This window comes from Limulus polyphemus, unplaced genomic scaffold (assembly GCF_000517525.1).
Source record: "Limulus polyphemus unplaced genomic scaffold, Limulus_polyphemus-2.1.2 Scaffold3054, whole genome shotgun sequence".
Classification (NCBI taxonomy): Eukaryota; Metazoa; Arthropoda; class Merostomata; order Xiphosura; family Limulidae; genus Limulus; species Limulus polyphemus.
The window spans coordinates 111,587-139,098 of record NW_013668664.1 but is presented as its reverse complement, the minus strand read 5'-3'; the positions used below and the strand labels follow the sequence as shown (position 1 = coordinate 139,098).

Sequence of the window (27,512 nt, the reverse complement as noted above, 5' to 3'; positions counted from 1 at the left end):
CTATCTAAAGTACAACTGTTCTAGTTATTAAACTCACACGTTAGTACTGCACTATCTAAAGTACAACTGTTCTAGTTATTTAACTCACACGTTAGTACTGCACTATCTAAAGTACAACTGTTCTAGTTTAGTAGTTTTGAAATGTGGGTACTTTAACACTACTTTTATCAGTGTTTATGTAATTGTTATATGTGAATACAGTAGTTGTGAAATGTGGGTATTGTAACATTACTTTTATCAGTGTTTATGTAATTGTTGTATGTGAATACAGTAGTTGTGAAATGTGGGTATTGTAACACTACTTTTATCAGTGTTTATATAATTGTTGTATGTGAACACAGTAGTTGTGTTCTTTTATCTAGAACTTTTATCTTAACACCTCTCGAGAAATTTTGTTTTCAGCATACATTGTACTTATTAAAGGTTTGAAATTTAAAAATACAATAATTTCCAATAACTAGAGCTGGGTGATCAGTTGTATTTGCTGATTGATTAACTAATGGCCTTATTAATTGATTATATTTGATTAATTGATTAGTGTCATTCTTATAATTATCCAAACTAAAGTTTTCCATAAACAAGTAGATATTGATGTTATTTTTGTGATTATTAAATTTATTTATTTGCTGATACAAAACTATGTCTTCAAAATATTATGTCTTATATTCCGAAAAATATGGTAAAGAGCATTTAGCATCATGTGATATTAGCTTAAGCAATTAGCATAAATAATGATGCTTGATACAGCTGTACTGAGTGCATGTACGTGATGACAAAAAACAGTTAATCTAAATTCCATGGCATCACCATAAAGGAAATTAATAACATTGTTTATGAGAAGAAAACTATCACTTTATACTTTAAAGAATCTAGTTGGTTCTTTAAATACAGTAAACTGCATATTTTGTCTTACCCACCATTGTGTCCAAGTTGAACAAAAAGTGTGGCCTGGCTAACTAATGAATAAATATTAACTTCAAAATTTGTATCAATGCTATAAGTCTAGCTACCAATTTGGCCACCAATTTTGATTTCATTCCTTTAAGTCACACGCTCAATCTTTTTTTGGCTACACCTTTTTTTTTTCACACCTAAGATGTTTTTGATTAGATGAACTGTATCTAAACTACTTTCAGCTTTATGTAGTAACAATTAATCAACGTCTGGTTTTCTGTGTAAAATTTTAGAAAACTTATTTTTAATCTGATCATTCTAATATAAGGTATGAAAGTGCAGTTACTTCTGTCCAGAAAAAAATATTAGCCTATAATATTTCAATCACGTTACTGCAACCAAAACCAATATAATTCAATATATTATTTTATGATGAAAATTACAATCATGAGTACTAGAAACTTTTCAACATATAACCTACCTTGCTTTGTTTTTTGCATTAATATCCATCATGTAATTTAACAAGTTCTGTGGCACAAGAAATTCTGCCAAAGTGCTTTTATTGTAATATGCCCATGCTTTGAAAACCTACAGAACAAGACAAGGTAGTACACGTTACTTCTTCTCCACAAAAAATAATACTATGATCTACCTTCTACACTTTACTGACTCATTAAAGCTAATAAATCATTAAACAAATACTGGATAAACTAATCCACACCAGTCATCTTGTAATTTAAAAAACAAGTAGTTCATATTCTGAATACAGATTATATCATAAAACAATGTGTATAAATTCACAGGTTTAATGCCATATAAAGTGGAAGGAATTAATGTCATCAACAGCAAGTGATGAGATATGGCTAATTTGTAGTACTCAATAAGGACATATTTTACAACTATACATTAAAGTAACAATAAATAAACATGTTTTCAAGTGAATGTTATTTACCATCACAATCATGCTACCAGAATTAATATGAAATAAAGATATTCCTAGAGTACAAGAAATTATGTAGGAAAATAGTTATTTCCTTAAAAAGTAATTAACCCTCAGGCTTTAACATGTTCAAATGACCTCAGTGCAATTCTACAGACATCACTGTTACATGTACTTTCTTTGATATACCCTTGACATGTAAAGCTGGACATGGGGTATAGTCCAAGGATTCAGTGTATTTCCAAAGTTCAAAGACCAGTAATGTTTTGGCTATAGAGTGCAAAGTCTAGGGTCCCACTTATTTAATTCAGCAGTAACAGGGTGTTTTATGAACACTAAGTACAAAATAATCAAGAAGTGTGCCAGTAACACCACAAGTTTTCAAATGTCTAAGAGAACATTCACATTCTCAAATATGTCCAGTGACATTTTTCTTTGTTTCAGACAAGTGTTCCACATATCCTTCAGTAAGGATTCTGTTGTTGTCTCCTAATATTTGACAGTTTTATTTGTTGAGTGTTCCATGTACACAGAATGAATATATATAATGATTCTTTGTTGTCCTCTTTCAACATCTGTTGAGTGCTCCACATACATATAATGTTGCTTTGTTTTCCTCTTTCTACATCTGTTGAGTGTTCCACATACCTATAATGTTGCTTTGTAGTCCTCTTTATACATCTGTTGAGTGTTCCACATATATATATATAATGTTGCTTTGCTGTCCTCTTTCAACATCTGTTGCATCATCAGACACTGTGTTTTTAGGCTATTAAACACTATGGCTTATGTTGTATTAACTTCAACAGAAACCTTCCTCAGAGACTTTCTCTAGTTATATTGGAAGCATGCAGTTGGTGGGGCAGTAGTTTCTTTACTTATACTGGATTGTTCAGTAATTCTCTTATGAACAAAACTTTTCAGGGTTTTTAGGTCCTTTATCACATTTCTATATTTCTTGATTTAAAAATAATTTCTATTTGAAATGTAAACAATTATTTGTACAGATCCTGTATGTCTCCTCATAAATATTTACAAAGATTAATCCTGTAGCATCAAGGAAGATCCAAGATCAGTCATTTTGACCAACCTTGTAACCACAACACTATAGATACAATGAGTGTACCTTCACAAAATTTGGCTTTTAGTAAACATTAAAAAGCTTCTGTACACAAAAAAACTGACTTTTTTAATTAAATATTTTTACTATAGAACTGTGTGTAAACTTGAAGTCAGACTCTGACTAGGCTGAGTGCAAAGTGATTTTCATATTAATATTAAAAGTACTTTTTTCATCTTACAGTTTTCAAATTCATTTTTACAACTTCTAGAAAATCCTAAATGAATATCAAGTTTTCTTTCAGTAAACCTTTATATTTCATCTGTTATTTTCTCCACTCTAATACTGTATGCAAACTTAGCCCATCTGACATACCTTGTAACCACCATGTAACAATAAAATATAATGACTGCACATTATAACAAACAATTACATGCTATCTACTTCTAGAGCCAAAGATGAGAGGTTTTTCATTTACTTTTATTTCTTTATAGTTGCACTTAGATCCTATAAGACTATAGTTATTTATTTCCCTGGATAGCTTTGTATAAACAATGGATCAAGTTATCAGCATACTCATGTCAAATTACACAACTTCTAACTGAGCTAGAAATGGCTTAAATAATTCCCATACCTAGTCAGGAGAGCTCTAACAGTAGTAAACAAAGAAAATTATACCAAAATGTTCAAATATGTTTATTCCAAGGACTTGAGGCCTCATAACTGTCATTAAATTGAAATTTTCACTTTCTGTTTGTTATAAATAGTCCAATAGCAAATGTCAAAGAGAATTTATTAAACTTTTTGAATGCAAGATGTTCTACAAGGGGCATGATATGTGGCTTTCCCTTTATTGTTTATATCTGCATAAAGTACAAGTTGACAGTTTAGTTCAGAGATATAAAATTCCACAGAAAGTTAGGGGTAGAAAACAACAAGCAATCCAGAGTAAAAAAGGGTCATGTGATACAGACAGGTGAAAATTGAGAATTTATTGAAATATTTCCTTTTGAAATTAAAAAAATTAAATTTATATAATATAAAAATTTGAATTATGATCTACATCTTGATGTCAGGTTTATGGATAATAAAATAGTTTCATTAAATTCTAGGTAGCTCTGTAAAGAGATCAGTGATATGTGCATGTTAACCCACCCATGCTCAGATGGTTAGAACTCATGAAAGAAACTCACCTTCATACCAATATCCTGAGTAAACTCAGAATCTCCATTAACACTGAAGTCCCATGAAGTAGTAAAGACCATGTGACATCCTTCAGGTGTAATAGGTTGAGATGCTGCAGGAATCAGTTTTTTTTCAATAAGCTGCCCTTTCAAAGTTTCAGGATGGTGGGAGTTGAGAATCCCTTTCAGGATTAGATCCATGATTATCACTCCAAAATATCCAAAAAGTTAAACCTATATTAAATGTAAACACTGAAATCACCAAGTTGTCAAAATTCATTAAAAATGATATTCCTGTATCTATTAATGATGCAATGACTTAAGAAGTTAGAAAATTACATTTTGCTTGTTGTACAAGGAGTATTTATTAAAGAAATAGGATTTTATTTTCTCTAAGAAAATTATATGAGATTACAAAAGTATAAAAAAGTTGATGAATAAATAGACAATCAGATATCCAGTATGAATGTAATCCATATGAAGTATAATACATTAACTCCACCATTTAGTGAGTTTCATGGGCTATTTTGAAAAATTTAGGTTTGCTATTACATGTACAAATCCAGCTGTAATATTTTCACAGAGGAATCTACTACTTTGTGTGTAATTACAGACATTTTATCATTTAAACTCTAATAATGAAAAATGCTGTAAAATCATTACAATACTAAGGATTTGTATTGGATATTTATCATAATATCGTGATTACAGTATTGAAAAATTAGTGGCAGTTGTTTGGGTTAAAATATAGGTTTACCATCAAATTTATAGGTTTTTAGAGGAAATAAAGATTGGAAGTAAAATTAAGGTTTTCTTTGTAGATATTAATAAAAAAAATGCATACTTGCAAATAGAAAGGATAAATGCTGGGAGTAATAAAACAAAAGTGTCTTGGCAAGCTATAGTAGGCCAAGTCAAGGCACAATCACAAGACCACTAAAATCAATGCAAATCTCAAACCTATAGCTACTCAAGAAGTGTTAAAATTTTACTTTTGTCAAAGATAAAGTTAGACAAAGAGTGAATACATTTAAAGAACACTGTGTAACCAGGCATGAACTGGGAGGAACTTCAGATATGGTAAACATATATGAAGAGAGGTATAAGTGAATCAAGTGAGTGGTTGATCTGAAATGAATCATTATGCATTTAACAGCAATTTGTTGATAAGAGGCAATAAATGAAAGCCAAACATGTTTCTGAATAAAAATTATGATACTCATTTCAGATTTATTGAAATATTTTTCTTTTAATAATTTAATTTACTACTTTAATACCAAACTTAAGGAAAATCTTAGTTTAAATATTGTTGATTTTGAGACCATTTATCTAAAAAAAAAAGAAATATTAGTTATAAGCTTATACAATTATAAATCACAATAACAACTACAAAAAAAAGAGAGCAGAAAGGACTTGTAAATGAGAATATTCCACCAAGCCAGTTAATTAAATACTTCCTACACTGAAAATATTTTTCCAACAGATACTTACCTTCTCTCACAGTTACAGCTATTCTCGATCTGATTGCTCTCTGGTGAGCAAATTTTTGCTCACCAATAGCTTTGAAACTCATATCTAATTCCACCTGTATACCATGCAACAAACCTTCCTCTCGTAGCTGACTACCTGTATACAGTTGAACCCAATCTTCACATCAAGATATGCACAAAAAATGACACCAGAAGTGGGGAGAATGGGTGGGAAGTGTGAGAGAAGGTAAGTATCTATGGGAAATATATTTTCAGTGTAGGAAAATATTAACTTCCAATACAATTACTTACCTCCACTCACAGTTACAGCTAGAATCAGTATGTGAGGGTGAGGCATACTAACCCCCACACATAATTGATCTGCAAAACATTTGGCATGGACCCCAACATCAGGCAAATGGGGGAAAACAAACCTCAGAACTAGGTGCTGCAGTTAAAAAGGAAGGGGAGGGATCAAATGACACAGATGACAAAAATATAAAACATCTGTGATATCAAGTCTAAAAAGGGTAACTGAGGTCTAGGTGCTTCAAAATGCTGTGAATGTGCCTGCGCAGCAAAGAAAGGACGGGAAAGGCTGTCCAAGTCTGCATCATCCTGATGTAAGTACTCAAGAAATGGCAGAATTGCTTGTAAATCAGGAGATCCCTCAGCCCACACGAAAGAAGCCATCTACCAACAAACTACAACCAACACTTTCTCTGCCGATAATGCTGCACCTGCAGTCATTGTGACAGGCTATTGAAAACCGGTAGCCATTATAGTCATAATATTAAATTGTGAATTCATAAATATTGACTTACTACTGGCAACTGAGTGAGAAATAGAATTCACAATCAAATAATGCAATCCAACTCAATAGTGGATTATAAACAATACTTTGAAATGTGAAAACCAGTAACTGAAGATTTTCAAAACACACTACAGAAGAAAATAAAAGTTTGAAATCAAGCAATGGGTTTTAACACTGTCATGCCAAATTGACAAGTGAAGATTGGGTTCAGCTGCATAGAGGGAGTCAGCTGCAATAGCAAGGTTTGTCGCACTCCTTTTAGTGAAGGACTATTGCATGCTTAAACACAGCTGAACGAACCATATGGTATACATGTGGAATTGGATGGGAGTTTCAAGACTAGTGGCAAGCAAAAATTTGCACACTAGAAGGCAATCAATTCAAGAATAACTGTAACTGTGAGAATAATCGGAATAATTACTGTCATAACACAGGCCAGCGATGGTTTTATTGTCCTGAACTTTTTACATGTTCTACAGTAATTCCCGTATGCTGAATCCAAAAATGATATCCATTTTTTCTCCATCATGTGCATATTTTTCACAAAACATCATATGTACTTTTACATAAGTGAATCATTTTCATTGAAATTGGGTCACATTTTGTTATGCTTAAAATGTTGACAACCACTGGCTATAGGTTTCTCTAGACCAATCATGATGTGAGAGTTTTATCGATCGCTCTAGAACCCATGAGAAACACACTGCTAGTATATAAATGGTTAACAGGCCACATGACGTGTCATTTCTGGATAGTATTTGTTTGTGCGTGCAGTTTGACATAAATTTTTTACTTTTCAATATTATTCATTCATCGTTATGGCAATAAGAGGTTGTGTAAGTGACCCAAACATATTCTGTTCTTGTTGTGGTAAATTTTGAGCAAGAGTAAGAAGTATTCAACGTTACTATATGCAACGGCAACAACAGCTCCCCGACTTAACCAGTTTATTTCCTGACTTTTGTATGTGGGAGCAAACCCTTTGCTGCTAATGTAAAATGTACTAGATTGATCTCTTATTCAAAAATTTGTTCATCACAGCATGTTTCATTCCTGTTGTTTAGAGTTGCTTAACTTCTAGCTATTTGCGAATAAAATAACAACCTACATAACAGGTCCTGCAGTCATGAGTGTCTATAACCTACATAACAGGTCCTACATTCAAGAGTGTATATAACCTACGTGACAGGTCCTACATTCATGAATGTCTATAACCTACATGACAAGTCCTACATTCAAGAGTGTATATAACCTACGTGACAGGTCCTACATTCATGAATGTCTATAACCTACACAACAAGTCCTACATTCAAGTGTATATAACCTACATAACAGGTCCTACATTCAAGAATGTCTATAACCTACATGACAGGTCCCACATTCAAGAATGTATATAACCTACATGACAAGTCCTACATTCAAGAGTGTATATAACCTACATGACAGGTCCTACATTCATGAGTGTCTATAACCTACATGACAGGTCCTACATTCAAGAGTGTATATAACCTACATGACAGGTCCTACATTCATGAGTGTCTGTAACCTACATAACAGGTCCTACATTCATGAATGTCTATAACCTACATGACATGTCCTACATTCAAGAGTATATATAACCTACATAACAGGTCCTACATTCAAGAGTGTATATAACCTACATGACAAGTCCTACATTCAAGAGTGTATATAACCTACATGACAGGTCCTACATTCATGAGTGTCTATAACCTACATGACAGGTCCTACATTCAAGAGTGTATATAACCTACATAACAGGTCCTACATTCAAGAGTGTATATAACCTACATGACAAGTCCTACATTCAAGAGTGTATATAACCTACATGACAGGTCCTACATTCAAGAATGTCTATAGCCTAAATGACAGGTCCTACATTCATGAGTGTCTGTAACCTACATAACAGGTCCTACATTCATGAGTGTCTGTAACCTACATAACAGGTCCTACATTCATGAGTGTCTATAACTTACATGACAGTTCCTGCATTTACGAGTGTCTATAACCTACGTGACAGGTCCTACATTCAAGTGTATATAACCTACATGACAGGTCCTGCATTCACAAGTGTCTATAACTTAAATAACAGGTCCTACATTCGAGAGTGTCTATAACCTACATAACAGGTCCTGCATTCATGTGTTTCTATTCAAGGTAATGCAAAATTCATTCCTCAAAATTAGTACAAAGCCCTTGGCAAAGAAGAACCTGCCATAAGTGCACTAACCAAGATAACACCATAGAAAATGCTTTGGTCTATGGAAGTTTGATGCATTAAATATTTAAACTTTGAAAAAAAATTAAAGCTTAAGCATTGTTATATCAGTTTAAAATGAAAACAATATTGAGAAAGTTCTAATACTTTCTTATATAAGTAGCTTTATATACACATAAAATACCATATATTTCTGTCAATTCTATAAATTAAAATAGTAATATAACATGAAAAATAATTGTATCTGTGGTATGATAATGACCTGTTTCTGATTATACAGTGGGCATTGATCACAGAAATGGTATGCTAACATTACTAGTATACGTTTGCATGATAGTTTGCCTGAGACCCCTTGTCCTCCTCAAACATTATTCCCATACTGTTCCTATATAATTTGCTCTGCAGAGCACAGCCTAGACTTTAATTTTGAACTCCTGTCATATCAAAAATGACCTGTTTATTCTGAGTTCCTAAAGTCAACATGGCTATATTGTGAGAGATTATGATGTTGATGTGTAAAGAAAAAAAACAGAAGTTCTAATCCAAAGTGATTAAACTATCAAGTCTGACATAAATTGCTATATTTGAAAAACCTGACAATTACTTTTGAGTGTTTGTTTATATATATATATATATACACACACACACAAAATATTTATACCCATAATTTCATGTATTTTCTTGCCTGTCACAATTACATTGAATTTAGTAGTAATATTTATTTGTAAAATGTATAATTATTAATGACATAAAAATTGTAATGATAGAAAGAATTGAAATCTGAGTGGCATCAAGATGTATTTTTACAAATGCAAGGTTAAGATGAAACATCAATCTCACCATCTTCCACTTCCACTAATGCCACATGACAAAAGTAGGAAGTAAACAACAAAAGAGCCTTGAGTAGCCCATAGTCTCTTAATATTTGACTTTTTAATGTTTAATTGATTAAGTAAAATTCAAAACGTTTGACATTTGACTAATGTTAAAACTCTAAACTATTAAAACTTCTACTGTCTTCATATATGTAAAGACACAATTGTCCTCACCAAGGTACAAAAAAAACTTTCATTGGGTTTTCTTCAGATTAAATATTTTTGATGAAATTATAAAATTAAGCACCTTAAGCACCAGCATTTTCTTGTTCCACATATATGATATTCAACTTCCCTAACAAGTCAAAATCTCCCTGTTAGAAAAATATATTTCTAATACTAAAATATCACATAGGAACACAAAAAATAAGTGAATAACAAAAAATATCCAATCCTTTTGATATACATATCATCCTTCTTTAGAAGTCACTAGTGTTACAATTTTATTGTTTTGTAATTAACCAATTTATAATAGCTGCAATTATATTCCATCATTTAATGGAACCACAATAAACTATATCTATTATAATCACATAATCTAATTCCATAACTTGTTAAACTTTAAAGTATATTAATCTATATCTTTTACAGTTCTATTTTGTGATTTATAACATTTTAAGAAAGAAAAGTAGTTAATTTTAAAGCTCACAACCTGCATCCTGAACTTAAGAGTTCAGTCTCTGAATAATACAAGTTATAAGACATATTCAAAGCATATCCAGAGCCTGGATATTATAAACCAGCAAGAACTAACTTATCTAAAACCCAACACTTCATACTTTGTGTACTGACCTCACTGTCACTCTGTGTTTGTCAGTATGAAATCATAGTACAATTAAGACAGATTATCTTGTAATATAGAAAGTCAATTCTCATTCATTAGTCTACTACTTATCACTAAACTTGAAGTAATTAAATAACAATAGCCCACACATGTTGAACAGTCATATAAAAAACAAACACAATTCTTGCAAGTTGCACTTTAGTCAAGCAGACCTGATACAGTGATAGTCAAACCCACCCATTGAGAATGCTAAAATTATATATATGATTTACTTTTTTGTTTCTGTGTTTTACACTATCTGTGTAATTCCCTAACTGTCAGTGAACATTGACAATATACAGCATATTTGTTTACAATTCAAATTTCAAGTCTTTTAATACCTGCCACAGGAGCCAGCCCAGCATCTTTTAGTACAGAGCCTAGGATGGTCAACAGGGGGAGGTCATTCTACAAACCGATTATTTAAGGCTATTTCAACAGATATCGATGAATGAAGCTCAGCACACTTCTAAAATGAAAAAAAAACAACTAAATATTAATGAAAATATGGCATGATGAAATCTATATGGATTATACTATGGTGGTACTATACTGGGCATTATACCATCCTTCTTATATTTACTCTTTATTGCAAAAATGGCATTTTTAGGTTAAGAATTACTGGGAAAATCATTTTCTAATGCATCATGCATCTTCTTCAACTTCAACACTGCATCTTTAGGCTTTACTGTGCCATTAGATTCACACTATATTAAAACTGACAATTTCTTAAATACGACTCCAAGCCCCCTTTTCGAAGAAAATTATACTATTGTACCCACTGATTTATGTTTTGATGTCAATGCAGTAATTAATTGATAAATCTCCAATTCAGCTGGTATGTCATATCAATTGAGATATCTTCGAATAAGTTCTTCCCTCATCCAACCAGGACCCACTGTTTAGCTTAATCGGTACACTTAAACTATCACATTTACAACCACATCTAAAACATTTCAACTACAAGCATGTTTCATTGCTACATCGTTTTATTCACTATGTTGGCTCTCATGGTTTCTGGTCAGGTCTAGAGACCTAAACTTCAAAATATCTTCCTTTTGTCTAATCAAAACAACTCAAACCTTTAACGTTTAAGGAATGACTTATTTTAGTCACATAAAGATGCCGGGCTGGTTCGTGTGGCAGGTGTTAAAACTTAAACAAACGAAGAAGTGATGATATAATTATATTTATGAACCATCGTGATAGATACTGATTACTTACCAACCGAGTCTGAAACGTGAAAGTGATTTTGTTTTTCACTAGATGTCCTACGGCATTCTTTTTTGGTAGTTCGGTTATTTACGATATATTCTTTGTTTGTACTAATACTGTATAGCCAGAGTTAATAATACTGATATGATTAATCACAATCAAATTATTGTTTTGTTTATTATTTTTATTACGTTAACCACATCAGGCCTACCGTACTACTTGCCCAAGAGTTGATTATCGTTATACAAAAATATACTTCCGGCAAAGAAAACAAATGTTGGCATTCAATAGTTAGCACTGAAACGGAGAGAAAAGAAAATTAACAGAGTAACAAAACAAGTTATGTTATAAATTTAAAAAAATACAAAAACAACAACTTTTATAGTAGATAAATTTACATTTTAATAATTAGAACGTTTTGACCCATAATACGATGGTTAGGAACGTTGTAAAAATAAAAATCGGAACTTGCCTGCTGTAAAAGTTTGTGCAATTGTAGTTTTGAATTAATTAATTAGTAGGTTCCTCGCCAAACATATGTTGTAATCTAATTCAGAGGAATAATTCAGGTAAATATACATAAAAAGTCTTTTTAATATTATTTCAATATTTTCTTTATTACACTGGACAAAAAAAAAATTTTGTTACTGGAGAAAACTCAAATGATTCGGGGTAATTTGATGGTGTTGATTTCAAAAATATAGTTAGTATTTGTCCATCACCTCTAGTTATTTAGTTATTGTAATATCTCAATATTTTATCAGAACTATGTGAAATACCATACAAGCAACTCAGTATAATAGATTTCTGCTCTGAAATTAAGTTTAGTTGGACAGTTTAATGGGTAAAAAGCACACATTTTTGATAACTGATAGCTGGTGACTGTATTTTATTGGTGTAAACTTCTAAATATATTGTTTATATATGCTATTTGTTCTCGGTATAATTGTATCGAATTGCACAACTTTGCTGTATTCCCACGCTGACTTGCTCTGTCCGGGAATCACGAAACCATCACGTGCTCAGTTTGTTAGAACATTCAAGAAATCCATCCACTAGCAAAACTACTCAAGTTTTGAGGAAATAACTCTTACCTCGTGCGGAACGAAGGAAGATAATCTATCTTCAACTTCAAGCACCCTGGATGTTGACTGTTCAACAGCCGACATTGTAATGTCGACTGTTGAATTGTTCTCATCTAAAGTCCTGTCAGTTTTTCGGTTCCTCTCTCTCAGTTTCTTCTCATTCATCGAAACAAAGTCCAATTTTTCTCCTCGCATCATACCCTTGATATAATCAAATTTTGTAACACTTTTTTTTTAAACTCTAGTGCTGTAAACATAAATTATTTTATACTTTTAGTAAATCATTTGAAATGCTAGCTGCCGAAAGTACAAAAATCTCCCAAACATTTTCAGTTACATTTGTGAAAAATATATTACAGTTTTACGAAGAAAAAGGTAGCTTACTGCCACTATTTTGGATGTAAAATTGGTGACCAAGAAAAACATACGGCTCCACATGGGTGTTGTACAGTTTTCACATCTGGCTTGACATAGTCGCTGAATAAGAAGAGCGCAAGTATGCCATTTGCAGTTTCCATGATATGGCGTGAATCCAAATATCATCAAATTGACTGTTATATCCAGTTATAATATCCAGATATTGCATCTGCAAGGAAACCAGTACCTCATGTGGATGGTCTTCCAGTGCCACCAGCGAATTGAGAAACAGAAGAGTTAACCTGCAAAGAAGATAATGAATCATCTCCATCCTCTTCATCTAGTAATTCTATTCCGTGACACCTGAACATAAACTGTCTCATCTTATCACACAGAAGAGCTAAATAATCTAATTTGTGACTTGTTTCTATCGAAGCAGTATAGAGAACTTCTCGGCTCTCGTTTACAGCAATATAATTCTTTAAATACAAGAACAAAAGTTTTAATTTACTGAAGCTGTCATCAAAGTATTGCTTCTCTCTACAACGTGCAAGATACTTTGTGTTTCTGTATAAATGTTGATGCATTATTGGAAGAATTAGGTACTGAATATCGTCCTCAAGAATGAAGACTTTTTATTGATTCATCTAAAATTAGTCTAAAAGCTGTACTTTTGCACAATGAGAACTCTAAGCCATAGATTCTTGTTACTCATGCTGTGAAAATGAGAGAAACTTATCAAAGCATGTAGATTATACCTGAGGCCATCAAACAGAATCACCATAGGTGAAACATATGTGGTGATCTAAAAGTTACTGTACTCCTGCTACGCCTGCAGAGTGGGTATACCAAACATTGTTGCTTTTGTGTCTATGGGACAGCCAAGATGATAAAAATTATTTCAAAAAGAATGAATGGCCAGTGCGAGGGCATTACCTACCAAGGAAACAGAATATCTATAGTATCAACCTTCAGTGAATCTGAAAAATGTGTTTCTACTCCCACTTCGTTTTAAACTGGGACTCGTGAAAAATTTTGTAAAATAAATAAATAAAGATGATAATGGTTTCAGATATCTGTTTGACAAGTTTCCAAAAATCAGTGTAGCAAAAACGAAAGGAGGTATCTTTGTTGGGCCACAGATTCGGGTAGTGCTGATGGATGGTGATTTTGAAACAGTACTCAATCAGAAAGAACTCGCTGCTTGGAAATCATTCAAACTGGTTGTCAAAATCTCTTAGGAGTTTACAGAGATGAAAATTATGCTGTGATAATTAATGATATGCTCGAGACTACAGGAAAACAGGGTCTAAGATGTCATTAAAGATCCACTTCTTACACTCCCATTTAAACTTCTTTCCAGTTGAGCTAGATGCAGTGAGTGATAAGCATGGTGAGCGCTTCCACCAAGATATTTACACAATGGAATGGAACAGTGATGTAATTTTTTTGTAATTAAGCACAAAGCTTCACAAAGGGCTATCTGTGTTCTGCCCACCAGGGGGTATCGAAACCCGGTTTCTAGCGTTTTAAGTCCGCCGACATAATGCTGTGCCACTGTGGGGCCAGTGATATCAAGCTCGACGGAATCCTGTGATGATAGAAGATAACTGTTGGTTCTTACAGCGTAAAAGTGAAAACATACACAAAAGGCGCAACAAGTCAAACAGATATTTGGTACCAAAAAATAAAAAATAATGCCATGCTAAAAGTTTAGAATATAGCCTAAATATATATTCAGTACATAATCTTATTAAATTCGTTGCTTTTTAAAATGGTATTGCTATTCTTTGTTGTTTTTGAACATTCTTAAATGATTAAATAAAGTTATTAAAGGAAAAGTTTTTATTTTACGATATATTAGAATATTTTGAATAAATCTGTCATAACTCGAAAACTAGAGGCGATTAGTAATTTAGACATTTTCAACATGATTTATAGAATCAGCATCGTTAAATTATTCAGAAATTGTTGCATTTTTTTCTATCAGCAGAGAATTTTTTAGAGTTCGATGCACCACAGCGGACACATGGCAAATAGCGCCATGTGTAGTTTTGGAAAACAACAAATACAGTAATTTAAAAACAAACAAACAAAGAAAGGTTTTATATCAAGTGCTAAAAACAATAATAAATGATTAAAATAAAGATAAGTTTTATTACGGTGAAACAACTAACGCTAGTTTTATTTCAAGTTTAAACAGTGCATTTAAACTAAAGACTGTAATGTTTGGGAAGAGCGAAATTTTATGTTACATTTTTAGTTTTACGTTATTATAATACAAGTATATAATCCATATTACTTTAACTTTTAAGACAAAAAATGTATATATATGGTATGTATCATAAATGATTTTTAGTTTCAAGAGTAGCTATAAAATATAATTAAATGACTATTCTTATGGGTTTTTTTTTCCTATTTTCCACTCCAGTTATATCCGTAACTCACTAACTCTATGCCCTCACGTTTTCTTTATTTCACAAATTAGTTAAGATCGTGAATAATGTAATCTAGTTATTGGAAGGTTATTACGAAAATATAGTGCCTTAAAAATGAAAGCAAAATAAGTATCTCCAAATAGAATTGTCATTATTTTCTCTAGAATTTTGTTAATCGTGACATCTAGAGTAGAATTACAAGCAATAAATTGAATAAATGAATAATATTGTTAGGTCATGTGCAGTAAACGTTGGATTTTAACTTAAGTAAGTGATTATGTTACTAAAATTAGTAAGATAAATTTTATATAAGAATTTTTCAAAACATAACTTATCACGGTAGTCGTACTTTATATATTGGAACTAACGTTACTGTTGTACCAATGGTATTTAATAGGACTACTATCTAATAGTAATAGCACCATTACTAGCACTACTAGTTGTAACTTGTAATAGAACTAGACAGTAGAAGTCAGAATTATATTTATAGATGTAGTGATAGTGCTGGTAAGATCATTAGTATGCCCAAGAAAAATACAGTATTTCAAGATATGCCATACGAACTGCAATTGAAAGTTTTCTCTTTTCTTACTCCAAAGGAGTTGTGTCATTGTGTTGCACCTGTTTGTAAAGAATGGTTAAAATGTGCATATGATCCAGCATTGTGGAAGAGTCTGAACTTAAAAAACTTTGTGCGCGGTGAAAAAGATGTGAACTCAGTATGTACCATACTGATACGATCCACAATGTTAAGGTCACTTACTTTGAGAGCATCATCCTTTCCTCTTGATAAAATAGCTTTCTACTCATCATGTTTTCCTCTTTTGAGGAAGCTAGACTTGGGTTTTTGCGATGGAGTTGGGAATGAGGTATTATGTACTTTTATTACTAGTTGTCCTCTTATTGAAGATCTCAATGTTGAAGGATGTGTAGGAGTTGACTGCCAAGCTGTGTGTAAAATAATTTGGCTCAAACATTTGAAGAAACTGAATCTTTCTCACTGTACATTTCTGAACAATGAAGCTGTTATGAAGATTGCATCACATTGCTCAGAATTAGAAAGTCTCAACATAGATGGAATAACCCGAATAACTGACAGGTACGACTCAACACCATTAAATAATCAGGGAGGTGACTTGTAAAATTGATTACAAAGTGATTAATGATAATCTTATCAATATGGAACATGTAGTTGGAAATGATGTTTGATAATATTGTCTTCAGTAGAAATGATATTGGTAATAATTGAATGTAAGAAGAACTTTTGCTACATAAAAATAATAAGCATACAATTTTTCTTCTCTCATTTTATTTTTTTTTTTTTTAAAGAAGAAATGATGTCATTTCCTCTTAGATTCATGGTAAGTGGTCGCATAATATTCAATTTTTCTGTTCTGTCATAATGTATTAACCTATTCACTATGGCTGGGAAATATATATCCCAGCCATAGAGAAATGGTTAAACTTGTGCTGATAACTAATAAGATGCATGGAATAAGTTGAGGTCAACATCAATGTATTAATAATAATACAAAAATGACCATAAGAGAATGTATACAGTAGGTTTCAATACTGAGAAGTGTAGAGTTACACATATCATGTAAATATGAAAAGGACTTTTGTTGTTCGAAAAACATCATTGCCTTTATGGAAAGAACCAGGAGACAGAGTGTTGAAAGTTTAAAGTGTTCAAGCCATGGTTGAAAGAGTAAATAGTGTTTTGGAAAGTAATTAATCAAATTTTCAATAAGACATAAGAGCACCCCACTCTTATCAAATGACCTTGCAAAGCATCAAACGAAACTAAATTTAATCCTTTCATGTAAAAACCAATGGCACATACACACTCGACATTTATACTTATCAGGAAAATCAACTTGCTAAAATGTCTTCCAAAGGTTTAACTTATTGCTCCAAATATTTATACATATAAATACTAATAATAGTAGCCATCCAATGATTTATAAACATAATGAAGTGATTCAGCTATGGTGGAACATGCTGTGTTTTGACAACATTTCCTGAATAAAACAGAGCAGTGTTCTATCAAAACATTTAGTATTTTCTGCCATAAATAAATCTATTCATTATGCTTATAAATCATTGTTTGCCTGCTTATCATTATATTACCATAATGTGCTTCCTTATTTAAGGAAACTTGAAACATCACTTCTAGTTCTATGTTCCAGACAAATTAAATTCAAAACTTTAAGCATCAGGTCAACTTTTCAAAATATTTACATTGTATAATTGTAGTAACTTGTTTTTTTTAGTCTGTGGCATGTTGATATTCATTCTGTCATATAGAAAGAAACTCTAAATACAGCATTTTAAGTGAAACTTTATCTGAGTGCAATGCAAGGTGTAAATACTGATTCAATAAATATCTATAAAGATCCAAGAATTCCATTAGATTTCACCATAACTGAGCAATAAATAGAAAGCTGTTAGATTTTTACTTTTTTTATATCCTTTTTTCCACAACAGCTGTGTTCCTCTTATACAAGTCCTTTCCAAAATTTTGTACCATAAATACATATGTAACTTTAAACATCTTGGCAATAAAACTCATTTCCAATATTCTGAACCAGTCATTAAGGTCATACTGATTTTTCTGGATAATTGAAACACTTTGTACTATCAGCTTAAGTATTGCAGTGAATTTTAAAATGTTATTGTTTACAGGTGCAGAAACACAATTTTTTGAAGGGTGGGGTTCAATCTGTAAAAGGACACACATTTAAGAACAATAATATATTTGTGATTTTAAAATGTATAGTTATGATTTAACAACCTGAAATGGATGCAGGAGTGATTCAGAGGAAATATGCTGGTTCGATCAATAGTCAACATTAGAAATATAGGTTTTAATAACATGCTTGTCTTAAATTTCCATTTATTATCCTACTAAATGCTTTAATTTTTCTAGGGTTGTACTTGGTGATTTTAGGTATAAGATACTGATAAATCTTCGAAGTAACATAATTCTTGTGTATTAGGGCCATTTGATGTGGGCGTAAGGATAATTTTGAAACGATGTTCTTCAGTATTTTAATATTTATCATATACAACTTACACATACTTGCCCAACAACTTTAGGAAATGCATATTTTTTAATGAAAAAGAGAAATATCATATTTTTTCTTATTAGATGTGTATTTTGCTTCAAAAATATCATACAATTATGCCAACAATGATAATAACGCATAAATATCTGAAGTAAAACAGTTCAACATAGACTTTTAAACAGTAAAATACTTTACTGCATTTTCTGTTAAATGAGAAGGTGGTCTTAATATGAACAGTTGAGTCAAGCATCTTCAAACTCATTTTGTTTCAATATTTTTGGTAAAATTATGTTAAAGACAAAGTATTTTATATGAGTTTTATTAACTCTATGTGTACAGGCTCTGTCATTTTTACCAACATTGTAACTACCACCAAAAATATAAAATAAATGTAAATTACTTCTTTTTCTTTCTAGAACAGCTGCAGATTATAACAGACAATTACAATTATTTATAATTATGTGGCCACAGCAATTTTTTATTCAATTTAGAATATGAAATATTTCCATGCAGATAAATTAGAATGCCCTAAAACATATATAGTTCATCTAGCTTTCTAACTAAAATTATTCCCATACCAGGTCAAGTAGAGCTCAAACAGCGAGATTTTAAGAAAACAATATTCAAATGTCAAAATTATTATTTCACTGTCCCAGACCTTTAGAACTTATAGCTGTCAGTTCAGTGAAATCTTTGCTTTTTTATTGATTACAAATAATACAATAGCAAATGTTAAAGAGAATTTATGACAAGTCAGCTGAAGGCATGGAATTTGACCAGTACTTTATTGCTGATATCTCCATAAAGCAAAATCATTATCGACGGCACATTCTTGCTATACATTGATAGTGTAGCTCAAGGATATATAAAATATAAGTACTATATGTTGTAACAAAACATAATGTTCACTTGTCTAATGTGATCCTAGACATTATGACAAAATCCTAATGTTTGCTTGCCTAATGTTATCCTTCGATGTTATGGACCTTGATCATTCTGTTTATTTATCCCATGACCAGTTTCTTACCTTCGTCCTGACCTATCAACTCTTTTAGAGTACTCGTCTACTATCCACCTGCTTTCCAAGGTGAACAACTGAGATTCGGAGATTTTTTGAGGGATTGCCTCTCCTTGATTACCTCCAAATTAGCAGGTTTGTCTTCTTCGGCTCTAGCCTTACACATGTGGTTTTTCTGTTGTTGGGATTTCCTGGGGAGGGACGCAGCCTTGTCCCAGGTTCATTTACCAGTTCCTTATCTCTGGGATTTACGTAGGCCCTTTTCTTTGCAGTATGTTTCTAGTAATATTCCTGAGACTTTGTAATCCTGTATGGAGCCAGTGCAATAGCACACTACCCTTTCTTCTTCTCTGGTGGATTATTTGTTGCATTCTGGACATAGACATGCCCCTGTTACTGTTTCCCATCCGGCTCCTTCTCAGCCTTTACCTGTTCCTCCCTCCAGGAATTACCCATCTTGTCATTTTATTTCACACAGATAGACACATCACCAATGGTACCAGTGACTACCAAGTAGGGGCTCACTTGTCCGATTTTGTTCCCCTTTGACAACCTTTCGCCACAGATCTATGGGTTATCCGGTTTTTATCCAAGAGACTTGTCATATAATTTCTTTCCCCTCCTTCGTTATCTCAGATACCCATTTCCTTCCCATTGACTCGGGATCCTACCACCAGGCAGCATCTGTCGGAGGCAGTACAAGATCTTCTCTCCCAGCAGGCTATCAAACTTGTCAATCATCCTTCTCCAGGATTTTTTTACAGGCTGTTTCTAGTACCAAAGAAAACCAGAGACTGGTGGCCTCTGATCAATTTATCCTGCCTCAATCAATCTTTGTTCAAGTGGGTTTTTTCTCTGGGTTTGTGGATGACCGAGGTAGACATTGCGAATGCTTACCTGCATATCCTGATATCTCATCCGTTGAGAAGCTATCTTCGGTTCGTTCATCGTGAGGTAGTTTATCAACTTCAAACCATGCCCTTCGGGTTTGCTTCGGTCCTGTATTTCTTTTGTTGGGTGGTCAAAGTGTTCACCTGACATTTACATGTTCAAGGGTTGCTCTTTCATCATTACATGGATGACTGGCTCATTCCAAAGTCTTTATTGAAAAAAAAGTTTTCATTTCCTGAAAATGTGTTTTTCATAAACTTATTCATATGAACTCAGTAAAAAATATCCAAAATAATGATGTCATAATTACTAGTATTCAAGTATGTTTCTTTAACTTTATTCCTCCCATCCAATAATAAGAACAAGGTCTAAAAATAAAATACCACCTTCTTTACTAGGATCTGTGAGATAACTGTATCTCCTTCTATTAAGAACAGTCTAAAATACCACTTTCTCTAGTAGGATCTGTGAAACAAGCTTATCTCCCCTTTACTAAGAACAGGGTCTAAACTGGCACCTTCTCTTGGAGGATCTTTCACATTCTATGTGAGAACATAAACATTCAGAATCTTAAGTTCTTCAACCTCATGGAAGACAGACTTACCGAACCAATTTTCGTAACATTAATCTTCCATAAAAACATGACTGATATTTGTTAACAAGATATATATATATCTTATCATTGTCATCCACCTAATCAGGGGGCCTTTTGAAATGTCAGTACAAATCCTTTTAAATACTCTTCCAAAGTTTTTTACCATTACCTCTCTTTTGAATATTCTCGTAAGCTCACTTCTTAAAAGCAAAATTTTTGTAGTGTTTAGAGAATACCTTAGAAACCTTTTAAATTTTTCTTTTAATCAAAACTTGGAATACTAATGATATCAAGGAGCATTGAGCAGTTTGGCTAAAGACCGTTTGACTTACTGAGATCACCCAAAAAATAAGCAACAAGAAAACTTCAAATCTAAGTTAACTGTGTCACTGCACATTTGTATACTGATCCAGCAAAGTAAATCACACAATTACATTAATGACTCTGGTAAATATTGCACTATTAATAATTCAAAGTAAATGGAAATAGCACCTTCCTTCTAATTGTGTTTATTATTTGTATATAATAAAAAAGTTTTCTGTCTTTACATTATTACAGGGGACATTTTTACAATTGCTATTATTATTGGAAACATTAATGATGCCATTTAGCAGGTACCATTGGATAATCATCAGGTAACTCATTCCACAGTTTTCAATACTTGTATTTGACTAATTGTTTATTTAAATAAAATTCTAGCAGTTCAACAGGATAATTTATATTTCAGTGCTGTGTGTTTACTGGGTGACAATTTGCACTCTTCCCTGCAACACTTAGAGGTTGATGGTGAAGATCTGACAGATGCCAGTTACCTAAGCCTCAGCAAGTGCATTTACTTAAAAACCTTTGCAGTGTCTTATGCTGAAGAAATGACAGACCAAAGCCTCGAGTATATAAAGGTTGGTTGAATAGTGATTTCTGTAGATCTGTACATCTATTTCATCCTTTAATATGTAGAAAGTTAATGATTTTTTACCAATAAACATTAGTCTTATGTTTATTGAGTCAAAGTCAAATTGGGGCTCAGGTTGACTTGTTACATAATCAGCTGTAATATTAGAGTTAAAATAGGTAAGTTAGTAAGTGTTACATTGTAGAAATCAGCATATTATAAGAAATCTTACATATAGTATACATTATGCTTATCAGTATTTACTCATTCCTTTAAGAGTTGACTTATTGCTCTGCAGGCAGACTGTAATCATTCATGTACATTCATCTTTTTTTGTTACGTAGATATTTACATTATTTATTAATAACATTGGTTTAAAAGTTGTATGATTACCAGCACACAAGTATGTATAATGGTACTTCTGATACAATATCTTACCTCTTCTCACAAAATATAATTTTCTCGACTAGCACTGCCCTCTTTTGGCACAAATTTTCAATGCATACCACTAGCCTTCCACCTCCTGCTTCTGCATATCCACATGCAAATGATGCAGCAGCTCTCCACCAATAGGAGCAAGACACCACTCCTGTCATAACCAATGTCCTCCTCACATCTGCACTCATTAATCACTTCTTGTTGGCAGTTGTAGTGTACAGACGTGCTGTATTTTGCTTGCTGATTTGTCAACGTTTTCTGTGATACTACTGACTTAGTACCATACCCATTGCTGTCAGGTTTTTGACCAGAGATGTCATCCTGCTGGGGCTTTCCACTTTCCCTACCGTCTACTGGATGTTGGTTCCTGGCGGATCTGATGATGGAAATGCATGCAAGTGGAGACAGATTTTAGTCATCTTCCCTAACAATTTCCATTTTGAGATGAAGAAGTAGGTGCAGATCTGATGTATCATTCCAGATACCACATGGTGTTGGATGAGGTCGAACTACCTCTACAGTCTGTCACATCCTAGCCACTCGATCCCCAGGTCATACATATTCTGGAATTCCTTCATGTTTTTCCACCTTTTATGTTCACGACAGGTACTTTTCTGTAAATAAGGAAGCTATTACAGATAACGAACAAGGCATGTCCCTTAATGCTAGGAGAAACATAACTGACCACATTAGACATGGTGGAAATGTCCTGAATGTAAACACAACTACGGAAATGCTTAGCTGTTTTGAAACTGTAAGATAAAGATATAGGACATACTTAGAAAATAAGTTCAGAAAGCAAAAGCCACAGAAAGGTGACAAGAGAAAGGTTGAAGAAACTGAATTGGAACTGGAAGATGTTGAACATAAGATGATCAGATTTGCATCTGACATTAAGCAGCTCCTCCTCACAGTGACTTATGAGGAAAACTGTAAGAATCCTTGTAGGCTTTCACAGTATAAATTATACAAAACATGCTGAAACATTTAAACATTTTTTATTTTAAAATAATTCAGTTACATTTGAACACTCCTAGATTAATAATAAATATATTACTGCCTTTTCACCATATAAAACATGTACATCCAGGAGCAGTTTCTTGTGTAAATCCACACAAAATGGTCCTTAAGTTTCTAAAAATGGTCATTCAAAAATTGTAGAAAAGTCATGAAATTTCACTTCTGCATAGGTGCAAAAACTCTTGTTATAATGTTGACGAAGTATCAACTTAAAGTAAACACTCATTTGAAATAAGTCTTGAAAAGATAAACAGAGTGAAATTATAACTTTGTTAATGTGTCTTCTGAAGTTAAATCTTTATTTGAAACAAGTCTTCAGAAGATTAGTAGGTGTGAAATTATAACATTAGCAAAGTGTCTTTTAAAATTATATGTTATTTGAAATAAGTGTGAAAAATAAAACTAATATGAAACTGAAATATTGGCAAAGTTTCCTTTGAAAGTAAGTATTCAATGGAAATAAGTTGAATTAAAAGATTGGGGTAACATTTCTCCATTAAAATAATTCTGAATAATCTGTTTTTAATGGTGTGTTTCAGCAGAAAATGAAAGAACTTAGATGGTTGAAACTTCGAAGGGGCTCTAAACTAACAACTTCAGCATTGAACAACCTCTTTAAGAGCTGTTGTTTAAAACATCTGGCTCACCTTGACTTGGACAGCTTGAGTTTAGATGATCGTTGTGTTGCCAGCATCACGTCATGGTAGGACATTCTATGTACTTCCTTAAGAACAGTTAACATTAGCCTTGAAAAACTTTGTTTAAGAGTTTTTACTTAAGTATCTAGTGTATATTGACTTGAACAGCTTGAGTTTAGACGATCACTGTGTTGCCAGCATCACGTCTAGTAGGACAGTTAACATTAGCCTTGAGAAACCTACCATGTTTAAGAGTTTCCAATTAAGCATCTAGCTTATCTATATCCTTATCTTTCAGCTGTCGAAACCTCCGCAGTTTCTCTCTAGCTTGGTGTTGGGAAATAAGTGATGTGGGTCTTGAAGATATTATATTACACTGCAGGTATGTAGTTATATGGCATGGGGGGGAAAAAAGCTACATTCGAATTTGAAAGATTTTTATTGAACAAAAATTCAATTTGATACTTTAAAAATCAGTATATATTGTTCTAAACACAAAAGAGCTCAAAACATCAAAATAAGAAAATACCGTAAATCAAAAAAAAGTTTACTGTTATTTAGTTTGGTTCAAACCCTACAAAATCTTCATTGCTTTCACTGTAATTAATTTTTTATTATTTAGGGAGCATTATAAATAGCTATGTTTTTAAAAGAAAAAAAAACATCTATTGTTATAAATCTCACATTCAATTGAACTAAACTATGCATGCCTATTTAAATATATTTATACATGGCTTGTGTATATCGCATACATACATATATATTATTCATACCTTCGGTGTATAGGGCGCAAGCAGATTTTGACATCAAATTTGGGGGTAAAAAAGTGCATCTTATACACCAAACAATACGGTAGATATAAACTTATAGTTAGAAACTTTCTTCTTTTTTTTTCATATTTCATGATACACATGTACATGTTTTTGCATATTGCTAAAAAGCTGTCAAATAAAGAAAGTGTAAGCTGATGGCAAGACCGGTAAACTTTCTTTTTTTCTCTCAAATTTCATGATACACATATCATTAACATACTATAAAGCTAAAAATTTGCTGGATTAGTGTTGTGCTGTCATTTAAAAATATCCTACATACATTTACCCAGTATATCATGAATCCTGATAAACCTTTGGTGACAAAAACTGTAAACTTTTTCGTTGCATATTTTTAATATGGCTCAAAAACAGCTGAATTTTTTCTTCAGGAAATTGAATTAATATTGTTGCGTAAGCGAAGTCACATGACTAGTGTGACGCCACGTTTCTAGAACTATCCTGTACCTTGGCGAATGCTCTAGCATTTACTAGATATAGGGTAGTCTGGTATATAAAAGAGGGTGACAACGTGACGGAATAATGTGTATGTGTAGATAGTGAGTAATTGAACTGCAGTCAGAAGTATTGTTGACGTTCGTTGATATAGCGTTTGTTATAGAGCGATTGTTGAAAATAAGTGTATCGTAAAGTTGTATTCGGAAAGAATAAACCAGTTTTATTAAAGCGACACAAGTCCTTACAAGGTTTCGTCGGAACGAAGTTACGGAAAATCAATTAACAAACGGAGACGTAACAATATATTCACGAAACATAAAACTCAATAAAAATGTATGATAATTTAAAACATAAATTGAACACATTTTAACGCAAAATAAACAATTAAATAGAATGCAGGATAGTATACTTAGTGTTGAATAACACAAGAAAATAACGTAAACATAGAATATAACTTGCAAGTTTATTAAGTCTAAACTAATGCATCACAGACGTAAAGTAAAATCATCATTTAAACATATAAGTGCTGTTTACATTTGTACATATAATGAATACACCTATCCATTTTTTGCAAGAGCGCACTGATCCAAGCACCAATGAACGTCCAATCCATTAATCTTCTATATAACACCAGACAAACACAATGCCACTCAATGGCTTTATCAGTCACTGAACACAGCCATAAGTGAGTTTCTTCCCTCTTTATATGGTTCCATGTAAATAACATTTTATCATATCAGAAATATAATTGAACATAACTTTCATAACGTTGATATTTTATTAGAAACAGCTCCCTCACTGCACTTCAGGAAGCTTATTAACCCATCAGACCCACAGGTATGATCTCATATAGAAATTCAACCCAAGTCTGCTCTTAATGTACCAGGGACAACAGCAAAGTTTGGTCCAGTTTCATAAATAAGACTAATTTTTTTATAAAAACTACTTGAAAGTAATAGATATTTACTGTGTTTTTTATGAAGTTTTTATCTTATAAAGACAAAGTCGCAATACCTACGACAGTTGTCAAAACTACAAAATATTTCTTCACCAAAACCAATAAAAACAATGAGTTTCCCACTCGGTGTAATATTCATTACATTTATAGCTTGTTGTTTTTCTTTCAGAAAAAAAAAATCATATGGTTATTAACATTTCAAATTAGGACTAAACCAAAGATATTACTTAAGAACATTAAAGAAGCACGGAGAACACTGTGTTATTATCTCATTATGGCCGCAGCTAATTAATTTGTACTTTACTAAACGTATACACATCTCAATATGTTAACCAATTTAGTTATCTGCCTGGAAAGTTTATTCCTTTTATATTTTCAGTTGGTTTATGTAACGAAATATATATACGTAACAAACGAAGCATATGTACTAACGCACAAATACACATATCTACTTCAAAGCAGTGTACCATCCAATAAGTACATCACCATTCAGTGGTAAGATTGTTTGCCATGACAACCAAAAGCGACACAAATCATCCTCGCCACAAGATGGAGAACACAAAACGTGTCCTCCAGTGGCACAGCGGAATGTCTGCGGACTTACACAACTAGAAACTGGGTGTAGCTTTGTTTACGTAGCTTTGTACTTAACTACCAACAACCGCCACAAAACGCTTTCAGACCCCACCTATTGAGTAGGCAAAAACACTAACTTGAACGATATCATGACACTAAATGTAATCAAATAAAGGACTGAATGAATTATCGTTAATTCCGTAATTACTATACAGATCACATTTTATATTAGCAGACATTAAGTTTATGTACATGCACACCTAGTCTAATATAATATAAGTGCCAAGGATTAACAGCAAAGCTGCTTCTTCATCATAGCACAGAAAGCAACTTCAGTTGCTGTGTTTTCTGTACTGATACCGCCATCTAGCCTACTATTCTGTTGACTCAATTATCTATCTCTTCAATATATCTGCCCGATCGCGCTGGTTTTTCTCGCCAGGCTTATATACTAACGAAGAGGGCGCCTCGAACCAACTAGAGTTGCCAGGAAAATTCATGATCCTTTTAGAAACTCCAGCACGCATGCTCCCAGCGTCGCGTGACTTCCGCTGTCGTAACACTGACCCTTCCTTAGTATTGTTCGTCCCGAACAATAGCCACATACATCAAAGTAATAGATGATTAACAATAACTTAATTAAATGTACAGAATTTACAAAGACAGAGTTAAATACAAAAAGTATCTTAATTTTACATGACGTTTCTTCTTTCGTACTGGTCTCCATCTCATTGGCTTCTGCTTTACGTGGGATTCATCT

The 27,512-nt window shown here is 32.7% G+C and overlaps 2 protein-coding genes across 4 annotated transcripts in view; one reads left to right on the top strand and one right to left on the bottom strand.

The window, feature by feature from the left end:
- LOC106468567 (ubiquitin carboxyl-terminal hydrolase 38-like) overlaps positions 1–11,763 on the bottom strand; it is a gene marked incomplete at its 3' end in the record, with an annotated part of 19,757 nt that extends 7,994 nt beyond the window's left edge. The window contains exons 1-4 of the mRNA XM_022396895.1: positions 11,520–11,763; positions 10,637–10,764; positions 4,088–4,312; positions 1,376–1,482 (exon numbers count right to left, since the gene is read on the bottom strand). Coding sequence (XP_022252603.1) covers positions 1,376–1,482; positions 4,088–4,279 — 299 coding nt within the window. The remainder of the gene's footprint in view (positions 1–1,375; positions 1,483–4,087; positions 4,313–10,636; positions 10,765–11,519) is intronic.
- Positions 11,764–15,408: 3,645 nt separating this feature from the next.
- Positions 15,409–27,512, top strand: part of LOC106468565 (F-box/LRR-repeat protein 2-like) — an 18,108-nt gene continuing 6,004 nt past the window's right edge. Inside the window, exons 1-5 of one of the 3 annotated variants that reach the window (XM_022396902.1) lie at positions 15,412–15,657; positions 16,283–16,489; positions 21,690–21,861; positions 23,852–24,015; positions 24,249–24,332. In XM_022396902.1, coding sequence (XP_022252610.1) covers positions 16,419–16,489; positions 21,690–21,861; positions 23,852–24,015; positions 24,249–24,332 — 491 coding nt within the window. In that variant the 5' untranslated portion in view covers positions 15,412–15,657; positions 16,283–16,418. Of the gene's footprint in view, positions 16,490–21,689; positions 21,862–23,851; positions 24,016–24,248; positions 24,333–27,512 lie in introns of all 3 variants that reach the window. The other 2 variants (XM_022396899.1, XM_022396901.1) reach the window with 2 other exon arrangements.